The sequence below is a fragment of the Rattus norvegicus genome, chromosome 2 (genome assembly GCF_021556685.1).
Source record: "Rattus norvegicus strain SHRSP/BbbUtx chromosome 2, alternate assembly SHRSP_T2T, whole genome shotgun sequence".
Classification (NCBI taxonomy): Eukaryota; Metazoa; Chordata; class Mammalia; order Rodentia; family Muridae; genus Rattus; species Rattus norvegicus.
The window spans coordinates 193179026-193199760 of record NC_141535.1 but is presented as its reverse complement, the minus strand read 5'-3'; the positions used below and the strand labels follow the sequence as shown (position 1 = coordinate 193199760).

Genomic DNA, 20735 nt, shown 5'->3' with positions numbered 1-20735 from the left:
AGGAGGAGGAGGAGGAGGAGGAGGAGGAGGAGGAGGAGGAGGAGGAGGAGGAGGAGGAGGAGGAGGAAGAGGAGGAGGAGGAGGAAGAGGAGGAGGAGGAGGAGGAGGAGAGAGAGAGAGAGAGAGAGAGAGAGAGAGAGAGAGAGAGAGAGAGAGAGAGAATCGCCCTGTCAGCAAGACGGAATTATAAAGGCATCCACGGCCTGCTTTCTTGGCATAGAGCAATCCTATCCTAAAGCACTAGAAACAGGAAGAAAGTTTGGTCTTCATAATTTCCCCTTGAAAGCCACCCAGCCCCTTAACCAGCCTGCATGATGCTAACACAGCCTGTCCTGCCTCAGCTTGCTAGCTGCAGGGAGCTCCCACACCCAAGGTGGCCTCTGAGCACTGTGCTGGCTGCTCTGTGTCCTTCCCTACACTTCCCTGCTGCCAGCCACCTCTCAGCAGCAGCTGACTGAATGTGTTGATCCAGGGCAGGCTAGGCAGAGCTCTTTCCAATGCTGCTCTCCTCACAGGGCCCTTGGGAGTGACTCAGCTGGAGACCGCTGCTGATGGTGTGGGGGCGGCATTTCCAAGCCGGTGCCTCGAGTCACAAAGCCAGCCCTGTCCCCAACTTCTCCAGAAGAGAAATGTGCCTCACATTGTCATGACACACCACAGAGCTGTTTTCCTCCTCTGAAGTTGGCAGAGCCCAATGTGTCACTCAGATGACTCAACCATGACTCCAGGAGAGAGATGGAGCCCCTGGCTCTTCTGGTGCAGAGGGAACAAAGATGACTTCTCTCCACACAGGTAGCCTTCGCTCGTCCAGTCAGACAGAGGCTTCTAGAGGCACAGACTCCAGAGGCACAGATGGAGCTCAAGGAGGCTTGCCAGGGTGCTGGGGTGGCTGGGGGCAGCCATCTGTGTCCACCTCCACTGGCTTCTGAATTGTCCCCTTTAGGTTTCTCTTTGATCCTGGCTACTAACACACGTTCTGTCTTCGCAACTGCCCAGGTGTAGAGCCCAGCCCTTCTTTGGGTTTTCCCAGTAGCCCTGGGGGTTACCTGGTCCTCTAAGTTAAAAGGAGCTCTGAGGGCCAGGGTGACCATAAGAAAGTAAGCACAGGGGCTGGGGATTTAGCTCAGTGGTAGAGCGCTTACGTAGGAAGCGCAGGGCCCTGGGTTCGGTCCCCAGCTCCGAAAAAAAGAACCAAAAAAAAAAAAAAAAAAAAAAAAGAAAGAAAGTAAGCACAGGCCATGAACTAACAAGGCCTGTAAGTGCCAGGCCAAAGGTGAGAGACTCTTCACCCCTCCCTTGGTAGGTTCTTTGGTTCTCTCTGGTAAGTCTGCCTATTTCTGGGGGTCAGTACCCCCCACCCCATATTTGTGGTTTCCTCATAGCCCTGCTGCTTCTCCAGGAAAGACCTCATTAGGTCTCTTCTTACCCCCCACCCCACGCTGAGAAAGAAGAGTTAGCTGACTTCCAGCAGCCACCAGTAACATGGAGGGGCTGAGATGGAGTAGGTCCCCTGCCTGCAGTCTCAGGTACAGTTGAACTCATCTTCCCAACAGGGGCCCCTGGGCCACGTGCAGGCAAGTGGCTCTGCAAGAGTCCACAGTACTTAGGTACCAAGAGGAAATTAATGTCACTCGAAAGCACAGACGTCTCCTGGGGAGGATGCACGGAATAGGGTAAGGCAATGGGTAACAACCTCATTTTAGACCGTGAGGTTTGGGTTGGATATGGGAAGGTAAGGCTAAAACTGAGGGTGGGAAGAGAAAGCTCAGTTACCCTCAGAAGTTTAAAGAGGGGTCTTGTTGGGGATTTAGCTCAGCGGTAGAGCGCTTGCCTAGCAGCACAAAGTCCTGGGTTCAGTCCTCAGCTCCAAAAAAAAAGAAAAAAAAAAAGATCAAACAACAAAGAGGGGTCGTGTTTGTTTATGTGTTTGACCGTGAAGCCTGGAACTGGGGAAGCAAACGGGAAGGGGGGAACAGGATTGTGGGTGTGGTCTTACTGAGAGGCTTGGCAGGCAGCTGGGGCACCACTAAGCTTTGGTAGAGTAAATACCATTCCCATGTCACCCTCAAGGTGACACTGCCACTCACTTTGTGTGGCAAGGGTGTGTGGAGCTGGGCTGGAACACACTGACTGGGTCACTGAAAAGAGAGAATGACATTCCCAATGATGGGAACTGGGGGGCTGTAAGTATACAGGCTGCCATTCCAGACAGAGGCAAGTATCTTGGGAGATTTTTCTCCTAGCCAGCTTCAGAGAAGCAGACCAAAAGAAGGTCAGCTCACCCGGGATGACTCCTACCACTCACCCTGTAACCTGATAGGGCTGCTCATTGTACATGGAAACTGAGGACTTTCTAGCAGGTGGTGAGAATTACCTCAAAAGGCTGAGAGCCCCAGGGGTCATCACTAACCCAGCAATCGTGACTCCATACATTCTAGCCATCTAGGTTTGTCCTCTTGCTTCTCCCGAGCTCACCTCCATACCCATCACCTTGAGTCTTAAGTTGACAATATACAATAGATCTTAGAAACCATTCTCAAAGCCGCCCACTGGTGATGTCTAGGCTATGTCAAGTTCAGAGCATCAGTGGAACAAAACTCTAAAACGACAGACATGGAGTCCTCTGATGTAAGTTAGTACATCTCAGGCCATGAAAACTGATGGAAAGGCTAGTCTGTGTTGACCAGAGAAGGCCAAAGGCTTTAACACGCCTGGTCCTCCAGTTCCAGCCTTCATCCCAAGGCCAAGTGGATCCCATGGAAATCACTCCACTCTGAGTGTCCATACAGCCCCAGGGATACCCTCAGACCTTAGGGATTTTGTCTAGAAAGGAAAAAAATATTCATGCAGAATAAGTAGATATCAACTGAAACACGAGAGGAAAGTGTGTGTACAGGAAGCAGCTGATAAAGATGAGAATCAGATGGTCATGGGGTTTGAGTGGGAGCTGGCTGCTGCTTTTACGATATGTCAAATACCATAAAAATATGCTAGGAATTGGACCAGCCTGACCGAGACTCCGTGGCTCATATTCCACCTTCTCCCTTAAGGTATTAATATTTATGCACATGGGGAGGTTTTAAGTGGGGGGTTAGCTGGCTCAGCACAACGGCACATTGATGAATGGCTTCTCTTTTCATCGTGCTTTTGCTGCTGACATTGCCTCCTTCTGTGCCCTTTGGCAGCTCACTGTATAGGCAGTGACAAGATGGGGGCCTTGGGACAAAAGTGGGGTGTTAGGAAAACAAACAGGGCAAGAGAAGTCCCTCTGAGGAACTAGTCAGGGCGGTGGCCGGAAGGACACAGAGTGTGCTGTGAGATCTAGGTCTCCTACTCATTAGCTTCTGCAGTCACCTGGGCAAGTCGTGTGATTCCCACAGTCCTAAAGCGCTTGTCTGTGGCAGGTGAAGGCAAGCTGGTTAGGTTAGGGCTAGATCATCTTTGAGTACTGTGCCAGCCTTGACCTTTCCCAAGACCAAGAATGAGAACAGAGTCAGAACACTGTGGACCACAAGAAATAAGAAGTCTGCCTCAAAATGGCCCCAACACTTCAAATCTGTTGCTAGTCTGCTCACTCGTTTGCCCCAAGGCCCTGGTCTCTCTGAATTGTTGCTGATTTAGGGGATACAATACAACATTGTGACAGTGTCCAGAAGGCCAAAAAATATCCCTCCAGGGAAAAATGTCACTCTGTGTTATCAGGTGACAGAAGAAGCAGACAAACTCATCTGTGCTCTTTGGTCAGGTAGAGGTGGTGAAGAGCGAGGGCCTGTGTTGAAGCGGCAGAGTTTAGACCTGGTGCAGGAGCTGGTTGCCTAATGATTTCCTATTCATTCCTGTGTAAGGCAAAGATTAGCTATTTATACCATCGAGAGATACAGCATACTAATGAGGGGGGTGCAGGGCTGGGTACAGGGCAGTGAGGGCTTACCCAGTCAGCTCTGTGCTGCAGCAAGAGGCAAGAGTAGGGGGAGGCTGTGCTGTGGTCACCAGTGGGAGCTGGACTCTGCAGCAGGCAAACCCCAGCAGGCAGCAGGGCTTGTGAATGCTAAGGGACTTGTCACGGGAAGAGTGGAACTGTCTTACTATTCTGAGCCTCAGGCAGTCGTAAGGCCTTTTCCTCTAAAGCTACAAGGGAGGGCCTATTGCAAAAGGACAACCTCAGAAATAAGAACACCCACGGCCAGCAGAGCGCTTATTGAGCAATTATGCTTAAGGCCAGGTCACAGCCCTGTCTGGACCAATTAGCTTTGTAGTACAGTAGCACATAGGAAACCTCTAACCCCAGGTACCCAAGAAAGGCTGCTGGCCCCAAGCGGTGGGGATGAAGGGTATGGAATGGTTGGTGCACGCCCAATACGTCTGTAGAAGGAACAGCTCACAGACACAGGGTGTGGCTCACCTCCTGTACCCACCACTGGGATCCTAGTGAAGACTGTGTATGGGATGGAATCCTATTCTGGGCACTTGGTGGTTGTCACTAGTCCTCTGCTTGAGGAATCCTGATCCCTCAGGCAGTCTCAGAAAAGTCAAACCCTGTCTGGCTTTAGGACCCAGGACTTGACCTGAGAGGTACTTATACTTCCCATATGGAATGTCTGCCCGACCAGGACAGAAGGAATCCAATGAGGGTGGGCGCTTCCTCCCACTGGTCCAAGGGAGAGGGTTCTCTGGGAGGGTACCAGGAGAGTGCAGTGCAGCCAGAGACTAATGAGGATAATGGGGCTAAGCCTGACGGAGCAGCAGGGAAAATGAGCATCTAGTGAAGGCAATCAGACAGCCACAGCTCCCACTGAGCTGCAAGTAAACAGGGAGTCTTGCAGCCCCACTGGTGGTCCTGTGGCTTTTGACTCAGGTGACTGCTAGAAAAGGTGCAGCTAGGGTTCACTGGGGACTGCTCAAACTGCAGGGTGGGGTGGGGCGGGGCAGGGTGGGGCAGGGCAGGGTGGGGCAGGGCAGGGATGGTCTTGTGAATTATTCAGGATGTTCTGGGTATAGGACTTGCTCTAGGAAGCTGACTTCTTGGCTCATGCAGGACCGCTGTCCCCCTTGTGCCATCTGGAACACCGGTGTGCCCATCACTTGCCCTGAAGGCCTCTGGCAGCTCTTCCCCGCTACCTCGATCCGTCCTGCATCCAAAAGTCCCTGGGGATTTAAGGGAGAAATCTAGGCCTTGGTGTGTAGGCCTGAGAGGTGCTGAAAGACTCGGGGTACTCATGCTCTAGACTTCCCCACACCCTGTCTTTCTCCTACGTAGGACGGTTTTGTGGGCAAAATGCAAAACCAACCTCCCTGGGCCTTTCTATGTCATGTCCAGGACCATTCCCTCTAGGAAGTTCTCCTACGGTAGCAGACTCTGTCATATCTCCCATGAATGACCTTCCCTAATCAAGCTCTACCAAGATGACCCTGTCGTGGTTTTGTGGTTAGTTCTGTGTACTTGCTGACTCCTGTATTTATTTTTTCTACCATGGTCTCACTCCAGAACTCTGGACTCTATATCCAATCTCCTAATTAGATGCCACACAGATGTCCACAAAGCGTCTCCACTACAAGCGTGTCTAAGCCTGTGACCATCCTACCACTAGGATTTCTCCACGCAGAGAATGGTGATTGTTCAGACTGGAGACCTTAGTTCTTCTCTTTCCCCCACATTTTAGACTCTAGCATCCAACGGGCCAGCAGGTACTATTGCTTCTCCTTTTAAAACACGTCCAGATGCCAGACACAATGCAATCCCAATATTCTGGAAGCAGAGGTAGGAGGATCACCCACGAATTCAAGGCCAGCCTACATTATGCCATGAGTTCCAGGTCAGTCAGGGCTACATAATATGAACTGATCTCAAATTACAAAACCAACCAAAAACAGATCAGCTAAGTGTCCAGCAGTTAGCCACATCTTCCACCCCACCACGATCCTGCTCCTGAGGTGCTTCTCAGAGCTTGGCCTTGATCCTCCATCCTCTTCCCACTGCTTTCCTCCTTCTAGCTTCATTACCACCTCTCTACCATTTTCCTTGAATTTGATTTAAGACACGGTGCTTTGGTCACATTTTTACTTGCCTGAGAGCAAGGGCTACACTTGTCCCTTTAAGGCCCAGGTATTCTGGGACCCAGGTCTGTTTCTGAAGGGATCACGAAGACCTGGTGCTGGACACAGACTCCTGAGGCTTCTCTCTGACTACTCAAACCTGGGAACCTGAGGCCCATCTCAGGCATTCTGAAGGCAACCCTTAGCTGCTGGCCAGCCAGTCCTTGGCAGGCTTCATTTCGGGGTGACCTAATGAGTGGCCACAGATCAATGTAAGACTTTTGTTCTGTACTTGAGAAACCTTCTGTGACACGTTTAGGTGTCTTGGCTGCAGAAGGTGGGCATGTGAAGGGGATGCATTCAGGGTGCTTCTGTTCCTGGAGGCCAGCCTTCCCTAGAGGGGCTGGGCCAGTGAGAACCTGTGAGTTCCCAGGACAACAGAAGGGCCTTCTTGCCTCTTCCATTAGACAGTGAGGGATGTGAGGAAAGGACTGGAGCTGAAAGCATCTTATTCCCAGCCTGAGCCTAGTAGTGCATAGCAATCATACTGCAAGTGGTTATTACACAATGAAAGGGAACCAAAATGTATGTAGAGAGGTTCTCTCTAGCTCTTTCCTCCAATCTGAAGAAGTCAGGTAAACATACTCCCCTACTTCTGATCACCCCATTTATCTCTTCCTGGTCTTCACTGACATCAGAGCCTGGCCCCAAATTTCCTTTTCTAGAAGTTTTCCAGACCAATCTGAGGTGACTGTTCGCTCTCTCCCTACTGTCTGCAGTAGGGCGTGGTGTGTACAGCTGTGTTGCCAAGCACTCTAAATTAGTCCCTGGCCAAGCGTGCACTCCATGTACGGTGTACCCTGCATGCTCTTCTGCTCCTTTGCACCTGGGCACTCTGAAGGGAGGCTCTTTCTTTGCAATCTTTCCTGTAGCATCCAGCAAGCAGTCCACGAAGCTCCACAGCTAGCACTTAGTAAACGCACTCGGTAAATGTTTGTTAATTCAGAGAGGAATGACTCTCAAGGCCAGTGTGCATGGGGAGGACACTGGAGAAAAGGTAGGAGAAGGCAAATGCAGCACACAAATTGTCCCTCATATGATCTGATTTTGAGACAGATGAAGCTGTCTAACCAGACCACAGGGAAACCACACCACACCTCACAGCGCAACACCTCAGGCCCTTGATGAGTCTCACTATTTCAGGGTCTACTTTCTGTGCCGAGGACTGATGTGAGCACACTGATTCCTTCCACTGAAGACCTCGAGTCAAACTTTGGTTTTTAACAGTTTTGTCCCTGGGTGAAATTGGCTGAGTCGGCTATCTTGAACCTTCGTTTGTGTATTCACGTGCAGGGGACAATCACTGGGTCATGGTGAGGGTGAGTGTGAGAGGGAATGTGCTTTTGGCTCCTTAGGAGCTCAGAAAGTGTGAGCTGCTTCCTCAGGAAGTGGGGCATCTGCAAGGAGGCAGGTGGAGTAGAGCTGAGCAAGGGCAGAGGAAGCTGTGCCTTTGGGGAGAAAGCCTGGTGCTGTGGTGGGAACCCCTGGCTCTGAGGGAGGACTGATGAAGAGATTTAAGAGCGAAGAAAAACATCTGGAAATTGGGCCCCGAGGCTGATCATCCCAGGTTCTAGGCTTCTTCTGGGGAGATCATGCAGATGAGCACAATCTTATTCAATGAAAGCAAGAGACCAAGGAATCTTTCTATGGGAAAGGCTGAGACCCCAGAGTGTTGGCAAACTCTAGAGCTGCAGCCCAGAGGGCAGGTTGCTTTTTTTTAAGGTCACAGAAAAACGTACGGCTAAACCAAGAAGTACAAGAATACAATGCCCCCTGCTTATCTGTGGTTTGTCTTTCTGTGGTTTCAGTTACTCACAGTCAACCACAAACCTAAAATATTAAGTAGCACAACAAAATGCTACACCGTTCATCTCCATCCTGTGTTATCTGTTTGTCTAGGGTGACCATTAGTCGCTAGTAATTGCCTTGGTTAATAGAGTAGACCAGGATGGTATGATGCCCTTGAATCTAACCAACACTAGTTTTACCTTATAATGGCCTGATACACAGAAATACTGACACTATTTTATTGTGATATATTGTTATTATTGTTATCGATCTGTTAATGTGCATAATGTATAAATTTAACTTTATCACAATGTATAGAGAGTTTGGTACTAAGGGCATGCATACAGAGATATACATGAATATGTTTGTCTTGGATAAGTGCTTGTGGAAGGGTGTGCTCTAGTAACATTTAACTACCCCATGGCAGGTGGTCTGCACTGAAGTGGATACTAAGGCCTGGGAATGGGGAAAAAGTGGCCCACAGGCTGAGTCAGTGGGAAAAAAACAGAAGAACAGGGTTCAAGCAAGCTGCTTGGGACCAGTGCCACCCTAAGTAGCTCAGGAATTACATTAACATTGTAGACCAGAAAAGACAAATTGTTCCCAGTCTGTTGATAGTAAAACTGAGTCACAATCTAGACACTCCCAAGGTCTTAGAGCACGTTGGTACAGAACGTAGAATGTAACACAAGTTTGATTGGCACCTGGAGAGAGGAGCCCTTCTGTACACCCCCACTCCTTACTTCCCCTACACCCCAAACAATCCAAATATCCCCCATCCTCTCTGTCTCTGTCTCTGTCTCTGTCTCTGTCTCTCTCTCTCTCTCTCTCTCTCTCTCACACACACACACACACACACACACACACACACACACACACACACACCTGGTAGAGACCTAGGAAAGCAGGAAGATAGCCAAGTCACTTGGCACCACCAAACACCACATATTTATGACTCCAGTTATAGCAGGGTCAGTGACTGACAGAGGTAGTTGCATGCACTGGGCTCTGAAGCCTCTGTGACAATAACTACAAGACTACAGAGATGTTAGCGAACCCACTGACAGTGGCTCTATTATAATGATAAATCGACAGCTTTATATAGAAATAATGAGACTGAGGGTAGGAGTGGGAGGAGGAAGGATTGGGTGAGTTTAATCAATAGGAACTCAGGTTGGAGAGACAGCAGCAACCCCCTAGGATTGCCTGAGAGATTAGCAGGGACTCTCCCCATGCCAGCAGGAGTAAAGGCCACAGAACCAGGGAGAGCCATGCCCCTGGCTGAAATGGATGTCATGAACTCCCTTGTTTTCTTTCCCAAGGCTGGTCTTGGAAATTACTGGAAGACTTGAGGGCTCTAACTGCCTTATCATATCCTGTCTGCCTATTTCTCATCCTCCCAGAGGCCAGAGCTGTGTATAGCTGGAGGCCAGGGTGCCCTGGGACTTCAGCTTGTGTAGCTAGAATACCCGGATGTTCACCTCCCTCTCATTACCCTCAAGCTTCATGTTCAGTGGCTGAGAGAAAGTAGGTAATGGTCAGGCTTTGCTATTTCTAACCAGCTCGAACCAGCCCTGGGACAAGAGACCAGCCTGGTCCTACAGGCAAGGGCTGAATGTGATTCCCAAGGAGCCCAAGGTATAGCATTTGTGGGAGAGCATGGTCACAGAGCATCCTAATCCTCCATGCTCACAGGACCTCTCTTTCCACTCAACTTGTGACTCACTGTCCCTCTGTTCCAGTGCAGATGGTCTAACCAGTTATTCTCTTCATCTCCCCAGAACAATCTGTACCTGAACTCTGGGCAACTGCATAGTATGTCCCTTCCCACATTTGGATGTACCTACTGTTAAAAAAATGACTGGAAGTTCTCCAGGAAACCTTCCCAGGTTAACCCAACTCAACTCCAGTAGAAAGTCAACTATGGACACAGCTGTTCCTGAATCCTCCTCCATTAGGGTAGGAGACTTTCAAGACTGACTATGATGTGAGATGCTCCTTGGGGACATGGAAACACATGGGAGAGGTGACTGCTGTGACACCAGAAGGTGGAAGAGGGCTCCAGGAAGGGTTTAAAGGTGGATTGGTCTGGCAGGAATGTAGCAGACAGGTCTGTGTAACAGAGCCTGTGGTAATTCTTTTTATTTGTTTTTCAAGATTTATTTCTTTATTATATATACACCATTCTGCCTGCATGTGTTTCTAGGCCAGAAAAGGGTACCAGATTTCATTACAGATGGTTGTGAGCCACCATCAGCCACCATGTGTTTGCTGGGAATTGAACTCAGGACCTCTGGAAGAGCAGTCAGTGCTCTTAACTGCTGAGCCATCTCTCCAGGCCCAGTAGTTAGTTCTTGTCAATCCAACGTAAAGCCACACAGGAAGGGGAAACCTCAATTAAGAAATTGTCCTCATCAGATTGGCCTGTAGGTGTATCTGTGGAGCATTTTCCTGATTAAAGGTGGATGTGGGAAGACCCAGCCTACAGTGGGTAGTGTTACCACAGGGCAAGGGGTTCTGAGTTGTATTTACTGAACAAACCATGAAAAGCAGGCCGGTAAACAGCACTCCTCTATGGTCTGTACTTCAGTGCCTGCCTCTGGACTCCTGCCTTGGCCTCCCTTGACAGTGGACTGTAAGCTGTGAGCTGAAATAAACCCTTTTCTTCCCGAGTTGCTTTGGTCAGTATTTTATCAGAGCAATGGGAATCAAAGTAAGACAGAGCCCTTGAAAACCAAGGCAGGACTGTCAGCCATATTGAAGGACCGGCCGGGCTGGAGCAGGAACACTGATGTTCCAAGTTCAGGTCTGAAGTACAGCTCTGAGGACAAAATTGGGCACAAGGGCAAAACAGGGCTGGCTGTTGCCTACATTCATCCACCAGCCTCCCACACCCCAACACTTCACGAGCTACTGGATTTCATATGTTCCTAGTGCTCAGTCATTCCCTGTGACTGTGACTTTGGTCTCCCTGGTCCCCAAATAATTAAATTTTCACAGCCAACATCACAACACAGGTAAAAACCAGCCTGTTTGCAGCAGCTCTCCTTGCCTGGCTTGCGTTCTTATCTGTAGGGTTTGAGCCAGTTCTCCAGGCCCACAGTGACTGGTGAGGCTTTGAACTGCAGAGTCTCCATGGTACTCACCTGAATAGGCTGTCCCCTGAGCCGGGTACGCACGCAGCTCTGCACCCCTGGAAATGCCTAGGCTGGCCTCCCTCTGCTCCTGACCTGGAATACGTCCCACAGCTCCAGTCTTGGGTTATTTGTGTCCATCCTTCCCCACCTAATTCAAGTGCTCTGGTTGGGAGCTCTTCCCTACTGCCTTTCACTGTCATGGCTTTGGAGATTGTGACCAGTAAAGGGTACTTTCTGGCCTGCTATGCAGCTTCTGATATAAAGTCTCTTTGGATAGACTTTAAGTTCTTGTGTGTCACAAAGGTTGCCTTCTATCCCAGCCACACCCTCCTCCTGCTCCCCCCTCCGCACTCCATAGTCCTCTTAGGATAAGGCAATAGAAGAAGGCTATATTCACACTGACTAATGAGGACCTGCCTTCTTCTGAAACTGAGCAGGGGGTGGGGTGTGTGACAATAGGACCAGGATGGGGACAGCTACATTCCAGGATGTGGAAAGTTACATACAGGCGAGGGGTATGCTTAGGCACAGTCTACTCCAGGATGAGGATATGGAGGCGGTGACTCTGGGCAGGGACAGAGAACAAAATAGACTACAGCCCCTGGTCAGCAGAGCTCCCCACCCTAAGCCACAGCCTTGCTGTGAGAACTGAGTTATCCTCCACACGTCAGCCACAATAATGAAGCCCTGCTGTAAGACACCACAGGGAAGAGCTGCGCCAGATGTAAACTTCAGAGTGATTTATGCTGCAGAGCTCTTGGGCCCACTCTGGTATACTGCTACTGTTTAGCCCAGCCCCAGCCCCAGCCCCAGGTTGTCTGCTGACCAGGCTGACTGCCTATGCTGCTCCTGGGGATGGCATTTCCACAAAGTAAAGCTGGGAAGGCACTGAAACATTGCTATCTCCAACCATGAACCTGGAGTGCCCCAGAGAGCCTTCCTAAGGCAAAAGTAAAGTCCATCAACTTTCTCTATGAACATACCGCATTTTAATCAACCACTGTGGGGCTGCTTTCCCCAAAACCTCTTCTCACAAATTCAACACAATGATATCAAGTATGGAGTGTCCAAACATAGGGTTCGTATGCATGTGGTCATCTCTGCTAAGGTATACAATTCAAGAAACATCCAAGGAGACACTCAAGCAGGTAGCACTACAAGCCATTTGGACTTTGGTTAATACCTTTGCAGACTTTGATCCACACAGGTGGGTGCATAGAGGTCCAGCCTCACTACATCTGTAGGATGCTTTAACCTCACCATCTCATGCTCTCCGTGTGAACAGAGGTTCTGGGTAGGCCTCACTAGGTCCTTCTGCCAAGCTTGTCCTTCTCTTAAAAACCCAGCTTGAAGGGGGCAAAAGAGATGGCTCAGTGGTTAAGAGTGCGCTGCTCTTGCAGTGGACCTAAGGTCAGGTCCTAGCACCCACGCTGGGCAGTTACCATTTTCTTTTACTTCAGCTCCTCTTCAAGTCTCTGCAGGCATTCCATGAGCATGCAAAAAACCTCCCTTCCAACAGTCACATGCATACACGCGATTAGATGTCTAAACCTCAAAAAAAAATAAGTAAGCAAAATAAAAAATTAAACCTTAATTCTTTGAAACCTTTCCAGACCAATTTCAGGTAATTATGGGCAGGCCAATATCAGCCCTGGTTTGTGGACTTGGGGGCCATTCTTTTAGGCTAGACTCCTGCATCTCCCAGTCTAATGAGAGAACCATGCTCCAAATGAGAGACTGTGCTGTGTGCTGCTGTTCATAAGTAGTTGAGCCCTCCTTCTGGACATAGCAGGACAGCTTTGTCCTGCCTTGTTGACATTGAGAATTGCCATGTGTCTCATTTCAGCTAATGAAATATGAGTGGAAGTGACATATCACTTTTGCCTGGAAGCTTTAAAGAATGCTGCATGCCTTGCTGTGGCCTCTACGTGCTGATGTCTAGCTGTAGAAGCACACATTGAAAGAAGGTCTCTATTGGCTTGAGTCCCTTGGTAACAAGGCCCAGTAGAACCCACAGGCAAGCTGTGAAACATGTGTAACGCCAACAAGAAATAAGCTTTGGTTGTCTTAAGCCAGAAATTCCCAGTGTTGTGTGTTACTTCAGCATGACCTTGTTCATACTGACTAACACAGCCTGGTCTTGATCACCAATTCCAAGCTTCGAAAATACAGCAGCGACTACTAGACTCTACTGACTAGTTCAGCATAGACTTCCCTTCAATTAAAAAGAATATATAACACGATAGATGTATAGATAACCAACTTAAGGTTTAGCAAGCAGAGAGAAACACCCATATCCTACAATCAAAATCAGAAGACACAAATTCCCTTCCTTCCTTCCTTATCCCATCTAGGCTGAGTTCAAGAACCTCCTCATAGTAAACTGGGTCACTAGGAAGTTTCCATAGTTCCCTGTGTATCTCTAGAGGGTCAGAGTGCTAAGAAGACATCTTACTCAACCCAGAACTCAATGCTCAGGAAGCCAAGGGAACAGGACTGTACTCACACTAGTAGCGTACTGGATGTCCTTCCAGATGGAGGTCTCCCGGGACAGGTCAGAGGCCTCGAAGAGATTGTCCAGGATGACCTCGCCAATCATGTCATGGCGGGAGAAGCGGTCAAAGTCAAAGACACTGAGATGCAGCTTGCGGTCAGCCAGCTCCTCATAGGGCACGGGGAAGTGGAAGTTCTCATCAAAGGTGGGGTTCAGCGTCTTGCGGTGCACCCGGGTCTGCAGCTTGCACTTGCGGTCAGGCAAGAGGTAGATTTTAACGTAAGGGTCAGAACTTCCACAAAAGTCCTTGGCAGGGAGGTCAAAGGCCTTCAGGATTCGTACAATCAGGGTCTCACTCTCATAGTCATAGCGGAGGCTGAAGTTGATCTTCCCACAGCTCTTGGCGGCCTCAGACTTGGCCTCATCCCCATCCACTGACTTCTGCTTGTAGAGCTCAGGCTTGATACGGCCAATACTGGTGGGCTGTTCAGCGGCGGCCGGCGGCAGTTCATTGCCGTAGTCCACACTGGAGACATGCATCTGCCGTGGCAGGTGGCGCTTGAAGGACGTGTGTCTAGTAGAGGACAGGAGGCACAAGCAACATGCATCAGTGCTCCAGGGAATAGCGGGATAAAGGCAGACCTGTTGGCTCCTCATCCCTCTTGTGGGGCTCCTTCCTTCCCTCTCATTGACCCCACTTCTCCTCTTCATACAGTTTGTGCATGAAGTCGTTGGAAGCCCTGTGTGTCATAATATATGTAAAGTAGTTGGAATGCTGCCTGCTGTACGGCAAGCTCAATAAATGTTAGCCATTGTTTTAATCATTGTTCCTGCTTTCCTGACATCTGCTTTCTAGGTTTCTTTCCTGGTAAGCATGATTACTTCCCCCATTAAAGCATTAGCCTCAGTAAGAGGAGATCCATCGTTCCCACTGCCTTCACCACCACCATCATCATCATCATGGTCGTCGTCACCATCGCCATCACCACCACTGCTGCTGCTGCCACTGCTGCCAGCAGACAGTCAAGCAGTTAAATGCATTGGCTTAGGGGATAGACTACATAGGTTAATTTTGATCCTGCTACTTTGAGCAAGTGATTAAGCTCTCTGCACTATAACAATAAAGATGATAAAAGTAACAAATGCAGAGGATTGTGGGACCGTAAAATAGATACAAAGTGTTTAAAACAGAGCCAGGTGTACAATAAGCAACGTGTGTGTTCGCTTTCAGCATGGTCATGTGGATTCTTTGGTAGTTCCACATCACAGCCTTAGCAGAGTCATTTGCCCTGCTGTATAGTTTAGGAAAGTGAGAAATAGCTCACTTTAAGCTATTCGCCCAAAGCCATACGGCAAAGTCAGCCTGCGGCACCCTAGCACCTCAGCCCTGGTTTCTGCTCTGAACACTACACGTTTTTCCCTTTGATCGGTGCCTATGAGCCTGAAGGAACGCACTGCAGGGAACCAGGGATGTACAAGGTTCTCAAATTCAGAGGAAACACATCTCTCCATGTCTTTTAAAGCTGTTTTTGGAGTTAGAGTAAGCAGGCAGCCATCATGCCTGTTGTTGGTATGCTTTTGAATTAGATGATGCCATGTTATGTAACTACTGCCATGTAGGGAACTCAAAAGGGCTTTGAAGAAATCCTTGTTCTCGATAGCCTGGACTCTCTGGCTTTACCTCTAGAGCATGACACAGCCACGAGGCTTTACTCTCACCTACCCCTTAATGCATTGGGAATTTTCATGCCTCTAGGCCTTTGTATATACTCTTCTCCCCTGTCTGAAATTTTACCTTTTCTCAGCTCTCTCAAGCCAGCTTCTAGTCTGGTCTGTGTCCTCATATTTACTCTCACGTACTAAGCACATGCACAGCATCTCACCTTGAAGGTTCCCCTTTCCCCACACCTATCCTGATTGGCACCCCACACCTTCTTGATTGGCAGCTCGGATGACACCTTAAAGGACATACACTATTAGCTCTGGGCCCTGATCCTTAGGGGCTGGAACCTAGTTGATACACTGTATCAGGAAGTATGGCTGCACCCGGGTTAGGAAGTGAGAAGCACACCATTTACCTGGTAGACGACGCTGGCTCTGTGGTCTGTCGCTGCAGTTTGGTGTGGCGCATAATGTGCTCTTTGACCGACATCTGCACCTCGGCTGGGATATCTGGGGAAGTATGGCTGATCTTTACAGCTGCCTCCAGGAAGCCCAGGGCACTGGGGTCCTTCAGCTTATCCGCCATGTTGCCTCTGGAGCTGGGGCTTTGGAGGATCTCTGAAGCAGGGTTAGCAGAAGAAGGGCTGGAGGCCTCCTTGTTCCTCCAGGGCATCCAGCACAGCTTCCAAAAGAGAAAGAAAAAAACTGCCACCAGGGCCACACCACACACAATAACTACCACTGCGAGGAGGCTGACAGAGGTGCCTGCCCTCAGCGTGAGGCAGGCAGGGCAGGACAGAGACACACAGAGGTGGGGATAAGCAGGGGAGGCATTGGAAGGAGGCACACCATAGAAGGGACAAAGACGAAAGAAGAGAGAAGAACGGTTATGAGCAAAGCTGCCAAGACATGGGAAGAAGAGTCGGCTTGGACCGTTGATGGTCCATTTTGTCAACTGTCTGCAGCCTGGCGTTCACCTCGGTCTGGTTGCTTTAGTATCACCCTGCCCCCACCTTTTACCATAGTGAGGAGCACTGGCAGCTTGCCCTACTGCTCCTGGCTTGTGCCCAGGGATGGGACAGTGATTTAAATGGGATTCTAAACAAACGTGCAGATTCCTGAAGTATTCATATTTGTATGCTGTTTGAATTTCTATTAGAGCGCTTACTGTGGCCAGATTTCTAGCAGGGTCTTACTTTTCCTTTCAACCCAGAGCCTTGCCCAGGTTAGGTAAGTGATCTCTCACTGAACTTTATCTCCAGCCCCCAACAGTGATCTTTGCACACAGCCCCCACACAGCCTCTGAGGTAGGGGCAGGTGCTGGCAAACCCATGCTCCTTTTCTAAGGGAGCATGGAGTCTCATTCCAGGCTCCATAGTTGTTCATTCCTGGGACTTAGCAGGAATTCAATAAACACCCTGATTTCCTCCAGAGAGAGGAGTGCAGCCTCACTTCCCTAAAAGCAGGCTGCTGACTTCTGTTTTCCTAGAGTTTTTTGCATGCTGTAGGCTCAGTGGTTTCTTGTATTAAGTTGGAATCTGATTACCGGGGTCTATATAGGTCAAAGTTAAGTACAAAATACAAATGATTCCCATCACTGTCTTCCATTCTGTGGCTCTTTGGAAGCCTTGCTGTAAATCTAGTGTTTGTGAGCCATGTGCCTGGGTTGGAAGCAGGCACTTAAAGCCTTAACCCGCCCCTGCCCAGACCCAGGGGTGTCCATCATCTCAAGAGAGCTGTGTAGAATGTCTCCTTGTGTACAGAACTGGTAAGAAGACTCTTGTCCCACTTCCTCCTCTCAAAGGATATGAGTCTTTGAGCCTAAGGGAGAGGTGGAGAGGCTCTGAGCCAGAGGTTTGCTGGGCAGGGTTGTCACATGATCACTTGTGGAGGAGCCAGCCAAGGCACTTGGTTTGGCTAACATGGTGAACGAGAAGCTATGGAAGTCCCTAACTGTCACTTCCCTAGGTGTCTGACTTTTGTGGAAGAGGCCAAGACTTGCTAGCTGGCCCTGGGCAGATGGGTGACTCCCTCGGCAGGGAGGTATCCTATCAGCTCAACCTCTCATTCTAGTATCTGCTAGTCCTGCAGACCTGGAGGCTGGAGCCTCTGGCCCAGCTGCCAATTGCTTTATGGATCTTAGGACTTGTAGAATTACCTAAGTACAAAGGTAAGGTTGTCCTTTGAGAGATGGCAACAGTAGCCTAGAGGCCACAAGTTAGTCAGGGCCCAGGAGTCCACCATCCTATTCTTTCTACTGCTATGACCTGTTTGTCCCAGGTTAAACTCTAGACACCTATAGGTTCCGGTGGCCTTATGCTTTCATTCATGAACCTGCACATAAGCCATGAACCGGCACATAAGCAGGCACACATGAATGAATTACAATTCTTCCTTATGTAAGTTCAACCACGCCAGATTCCATTCAGAGCTAGGCTTGGCAAAATGCCTGGCTCCCACTAGGTACTTTTATTGTATCCAGATCTCGGGTAAAGCCAGCCCTACATCCTGAGGTTAAGAACCCCAGTCAACCTTTCAAGGAGCCACCACTACCTCTGGCTCCCTGTCCAGTCCTTGCCAGGATCAACAGCCAGGGGCCTCTCTGAAAAGGGGTGAAAAGGAAATTGTACCTTCCCACCACTTCTGCCCCTATTCAGCCAACACAGAGACTTCAGAGCCATTCTGTGGCTGAGAGTATTAGCTGCTAGCACTAAGTCTTCCCCAAGAGTAGTGGTTCTCACCCTGTGGGTAGCAACCCCTTCAGAACAGAGGCCACACATCAGATATCCCAAATATCATGTATTTACATTACAATACACAACAGTAACAAAATTATAGTTATGAACTAACAATGAAAATCATTTATGGTGGGGGTCACCACAGCACGAGGAACTGTACTAAAGGGTCTTAGCATTAAGAAGGTTGAGAATTACTGCTCTGGAGAGTACGAACCAGGTCTCCAGTGAGGAATGCATGTGCCCCAGGAGGAAAAAATTTGCAAGATATTATAATATTTATCATGTTATATAAATAGTCAAGACTTCATATACAGGTTGATAGTAATAAATGATTTATTATTAGATTTAGTCAATTTATTCAACGTTATTATGTTCAATAGCAAAATGTTTTTTATGTATTCAATCATGTAACCCTCTCTAATGAGACAGGTATTGACCTAGAGAATTAATAGATTGCCCAGGTCACACAGGGAGTGAGGTGGGCCCATCCTCATCCACACAGCTCAACAATATCACTTTGGTAGAACATGTATATAACCTGGAGACAGATAAATGCACACTGGAAGTACTTAAATTCAGGATGTTTTCTGTTGTACAGTTATGGTCTAAATGTCCTGGAGGCTGTTTCTCCAAGCCCCTAACCTTTTCTGGGTGCATCAGAAAAGCTACAGCAGACATGAATGTCAGTATTCTAAGTGCCTGACCATCTCCGAACCCTTTGTATCTGTCCTTTGTTACCGCTGCTCTGGGCCCATTTCTGCACTGAGTCACTTTAAAACAAAAGGTATTTCTAGGGCCATGCTTCCCTTTGATCATACATTTTACTTGCTCTGGTAATAATTAGAATGTTAATGAGAAGGGAGGAGGTGAGGGGTTTTCAGAGAGTGCAGAGTGCATTTAAATGTTCAGCTTGAAAAAAAATGAATTCATAAATGAAATAAAGGCAGGGAAGGGACCAGGGGATTCATTTTCTTTTCTTCATGTGCTTGCTATTCAATTGCTTCTCCATGTACCTCCAGCTGCTGTCCCCTTGACACTATGCTTAGAGAAGGCAGAAGGCATGGGTTATTGGGAACCAGGCCCTAGCACTCAATACAGGTTATGCAAGAACAGCAGGGCCATTCCATGCCTGGAGAATCTTCTCCCAGGACTAGGAGAGCCTGGCTTGTTACCTCGCAGGCAGACAATGCAAAGAGAAGTAGATTCTGGACATCAAGAGTGAGTTCATCCATATGGACAGGAGGCATAAAGTGGTAAGGAAAAAAGCAAGAGAGGAATCAGAAAAGAGGAAGCAATAATCATAGAGGAATAATTAAAAATAACTCGGGGAGGGCTTGACCTCAGCCAGCCTTCACCACCATGTTGGTCATCTCTCTGTGGCTATGTCCACCTGAGGTAACCGGCTCATGAAGATAGACACTGATTTTTGGCTCACAGTTTCAGACACTTCCCTCTGTGCTCTCTCAGTCCCACTGTTTGGCTCATGGTCACACATCAGGAGATGTGGGAAAACAAACCTTTTGTGTCATAACCAGGAAGGATGAGAGAGGAAGAGAAGGGCCAAGGGACTGGGGTCCTGATACCCCTATAAGGACAAGATGCAAGACTTGCCAGTAGGCCTCATCTCTGGGAAGTTCTGCCCCCTCCCACTTTAGGAAACAAACTTGCAACGTGTGGGCCTTTGGGCAGACACTACAGATCCAAACTGAACTCTAGTGCCTGCTTGTGGGAGTCTGATTTGGGAAGCAGTAGCTGTCAAGCCACCTCTGAGAGAGGAAAAATGTGGCTTCGGGAGATTATGAACTCAAGGGCATGGCCTGGAACAATGGCTTTAATCCTTACTGGGGAGCTGAACCTCACAAGGTATGAAGAAACACAGGCAGTATCTCGGGTGGGCACCAGGGTAGATGTCTGCAGAATACATGCCATCTATACTGCTTTCTAATGGCGCTTCCTACCTCACGGGTTCACTATAAAAACCAGATAAGCTAGGACTAAACACAGTCCTGATGTGCAGAGAATGTCCCTTAAACATAAGCTGCTACTATCTCCCAGGGTTTGGGTTTTTTGTGGTTTTGGTTTTGTTGTTGTTGTTTTGTTTTTCTGTGATTAAGTATAGCTGTTTGCTGTGTACAACTAGGCCTCTGGGGTACAGAAGGGAGACCCAGGATCAGAGAGCAAAGTGGCAGAGTGGCCTCAGGCCCCTTTTCCCTCCTGAGATGTGAAGACCCCGCCCCCCCAGAGATCATCAGGGTAGGTCCTGCTTGGTCACCTTAAATAAGACTGTTTGGTAGGGTGATAGCCTGTGGCCCTCCTTTCTTATTCAGAAATGCTAAGATATTAATTAGCACCCCAGGGCCTGCTTATCTTCCATGGTGACACTTCATTCTCTAGAGGCAGACTGGGCCCCCTCCTCCTCCCTGCATCCCTGGGGTTAGGATTCATCAGCAGCTCTGATCACTTGCTATTGTTCCGTTTTTTTCTAATGGGTTCCAATGTCAGAGAAATCCATTTTGTAACCATCACAGGCATTCTTGCTAACAGACTATAATTGAAAAGACAAACTGGAGAGAGGGTTAGCAAAGAAAGGACCAGCTCCCAGCTCACTCCAGTATCAGAGAAGCCTGGCCCAGGGCCTGGAGTTGCTGCTAGCCCCTCCAAACCACAGGTACCCGACGGGCTGTGTGTGTCCCTCACACCCTTTATTATGGAGACACAAATAAACCACAGCTCAGAAACCAGACAATAAGGGATGTAGAGGTCCAAAAACCATGGAAGGAACAGCAGTTAGTCCAGAGAGGGAAGAGACTCCAGGCAGAACCA

General features: G+C 48.8%; 1 protein-coding gene across 19 annotated transcripts in view; it reads right to left on the bottom strand.

Moving 5' to 3' along the window:
* Window positions 1–20735, bottom strand: part of Syt6 (synaptotagmin 6) — a 59249-nt gene that overhangs the window by 33274 nt on the left and 5240 nt on the right. For 10 of the 19 annotated variants that reach the window (XR_015668353.1, XR_015668357.1, XR_015668348.1 and 7 more), the window contains exons 2-3: window positions 15591–15856; window positions 13525–14086 (exon numbers count right to left, since the gene is read on the bottom strand). Coding sequence is in view for 10 of the 19 variants with exons in the window: in XM_087631995.1 (XP_087488121.1) it covers window positions 13525–14086; window positions 15591–15847 (819 nt within the window). In the remaining 9 variants the exon portion in view is untranslated. 19 annotated transcript variants of the gene reach the window in all.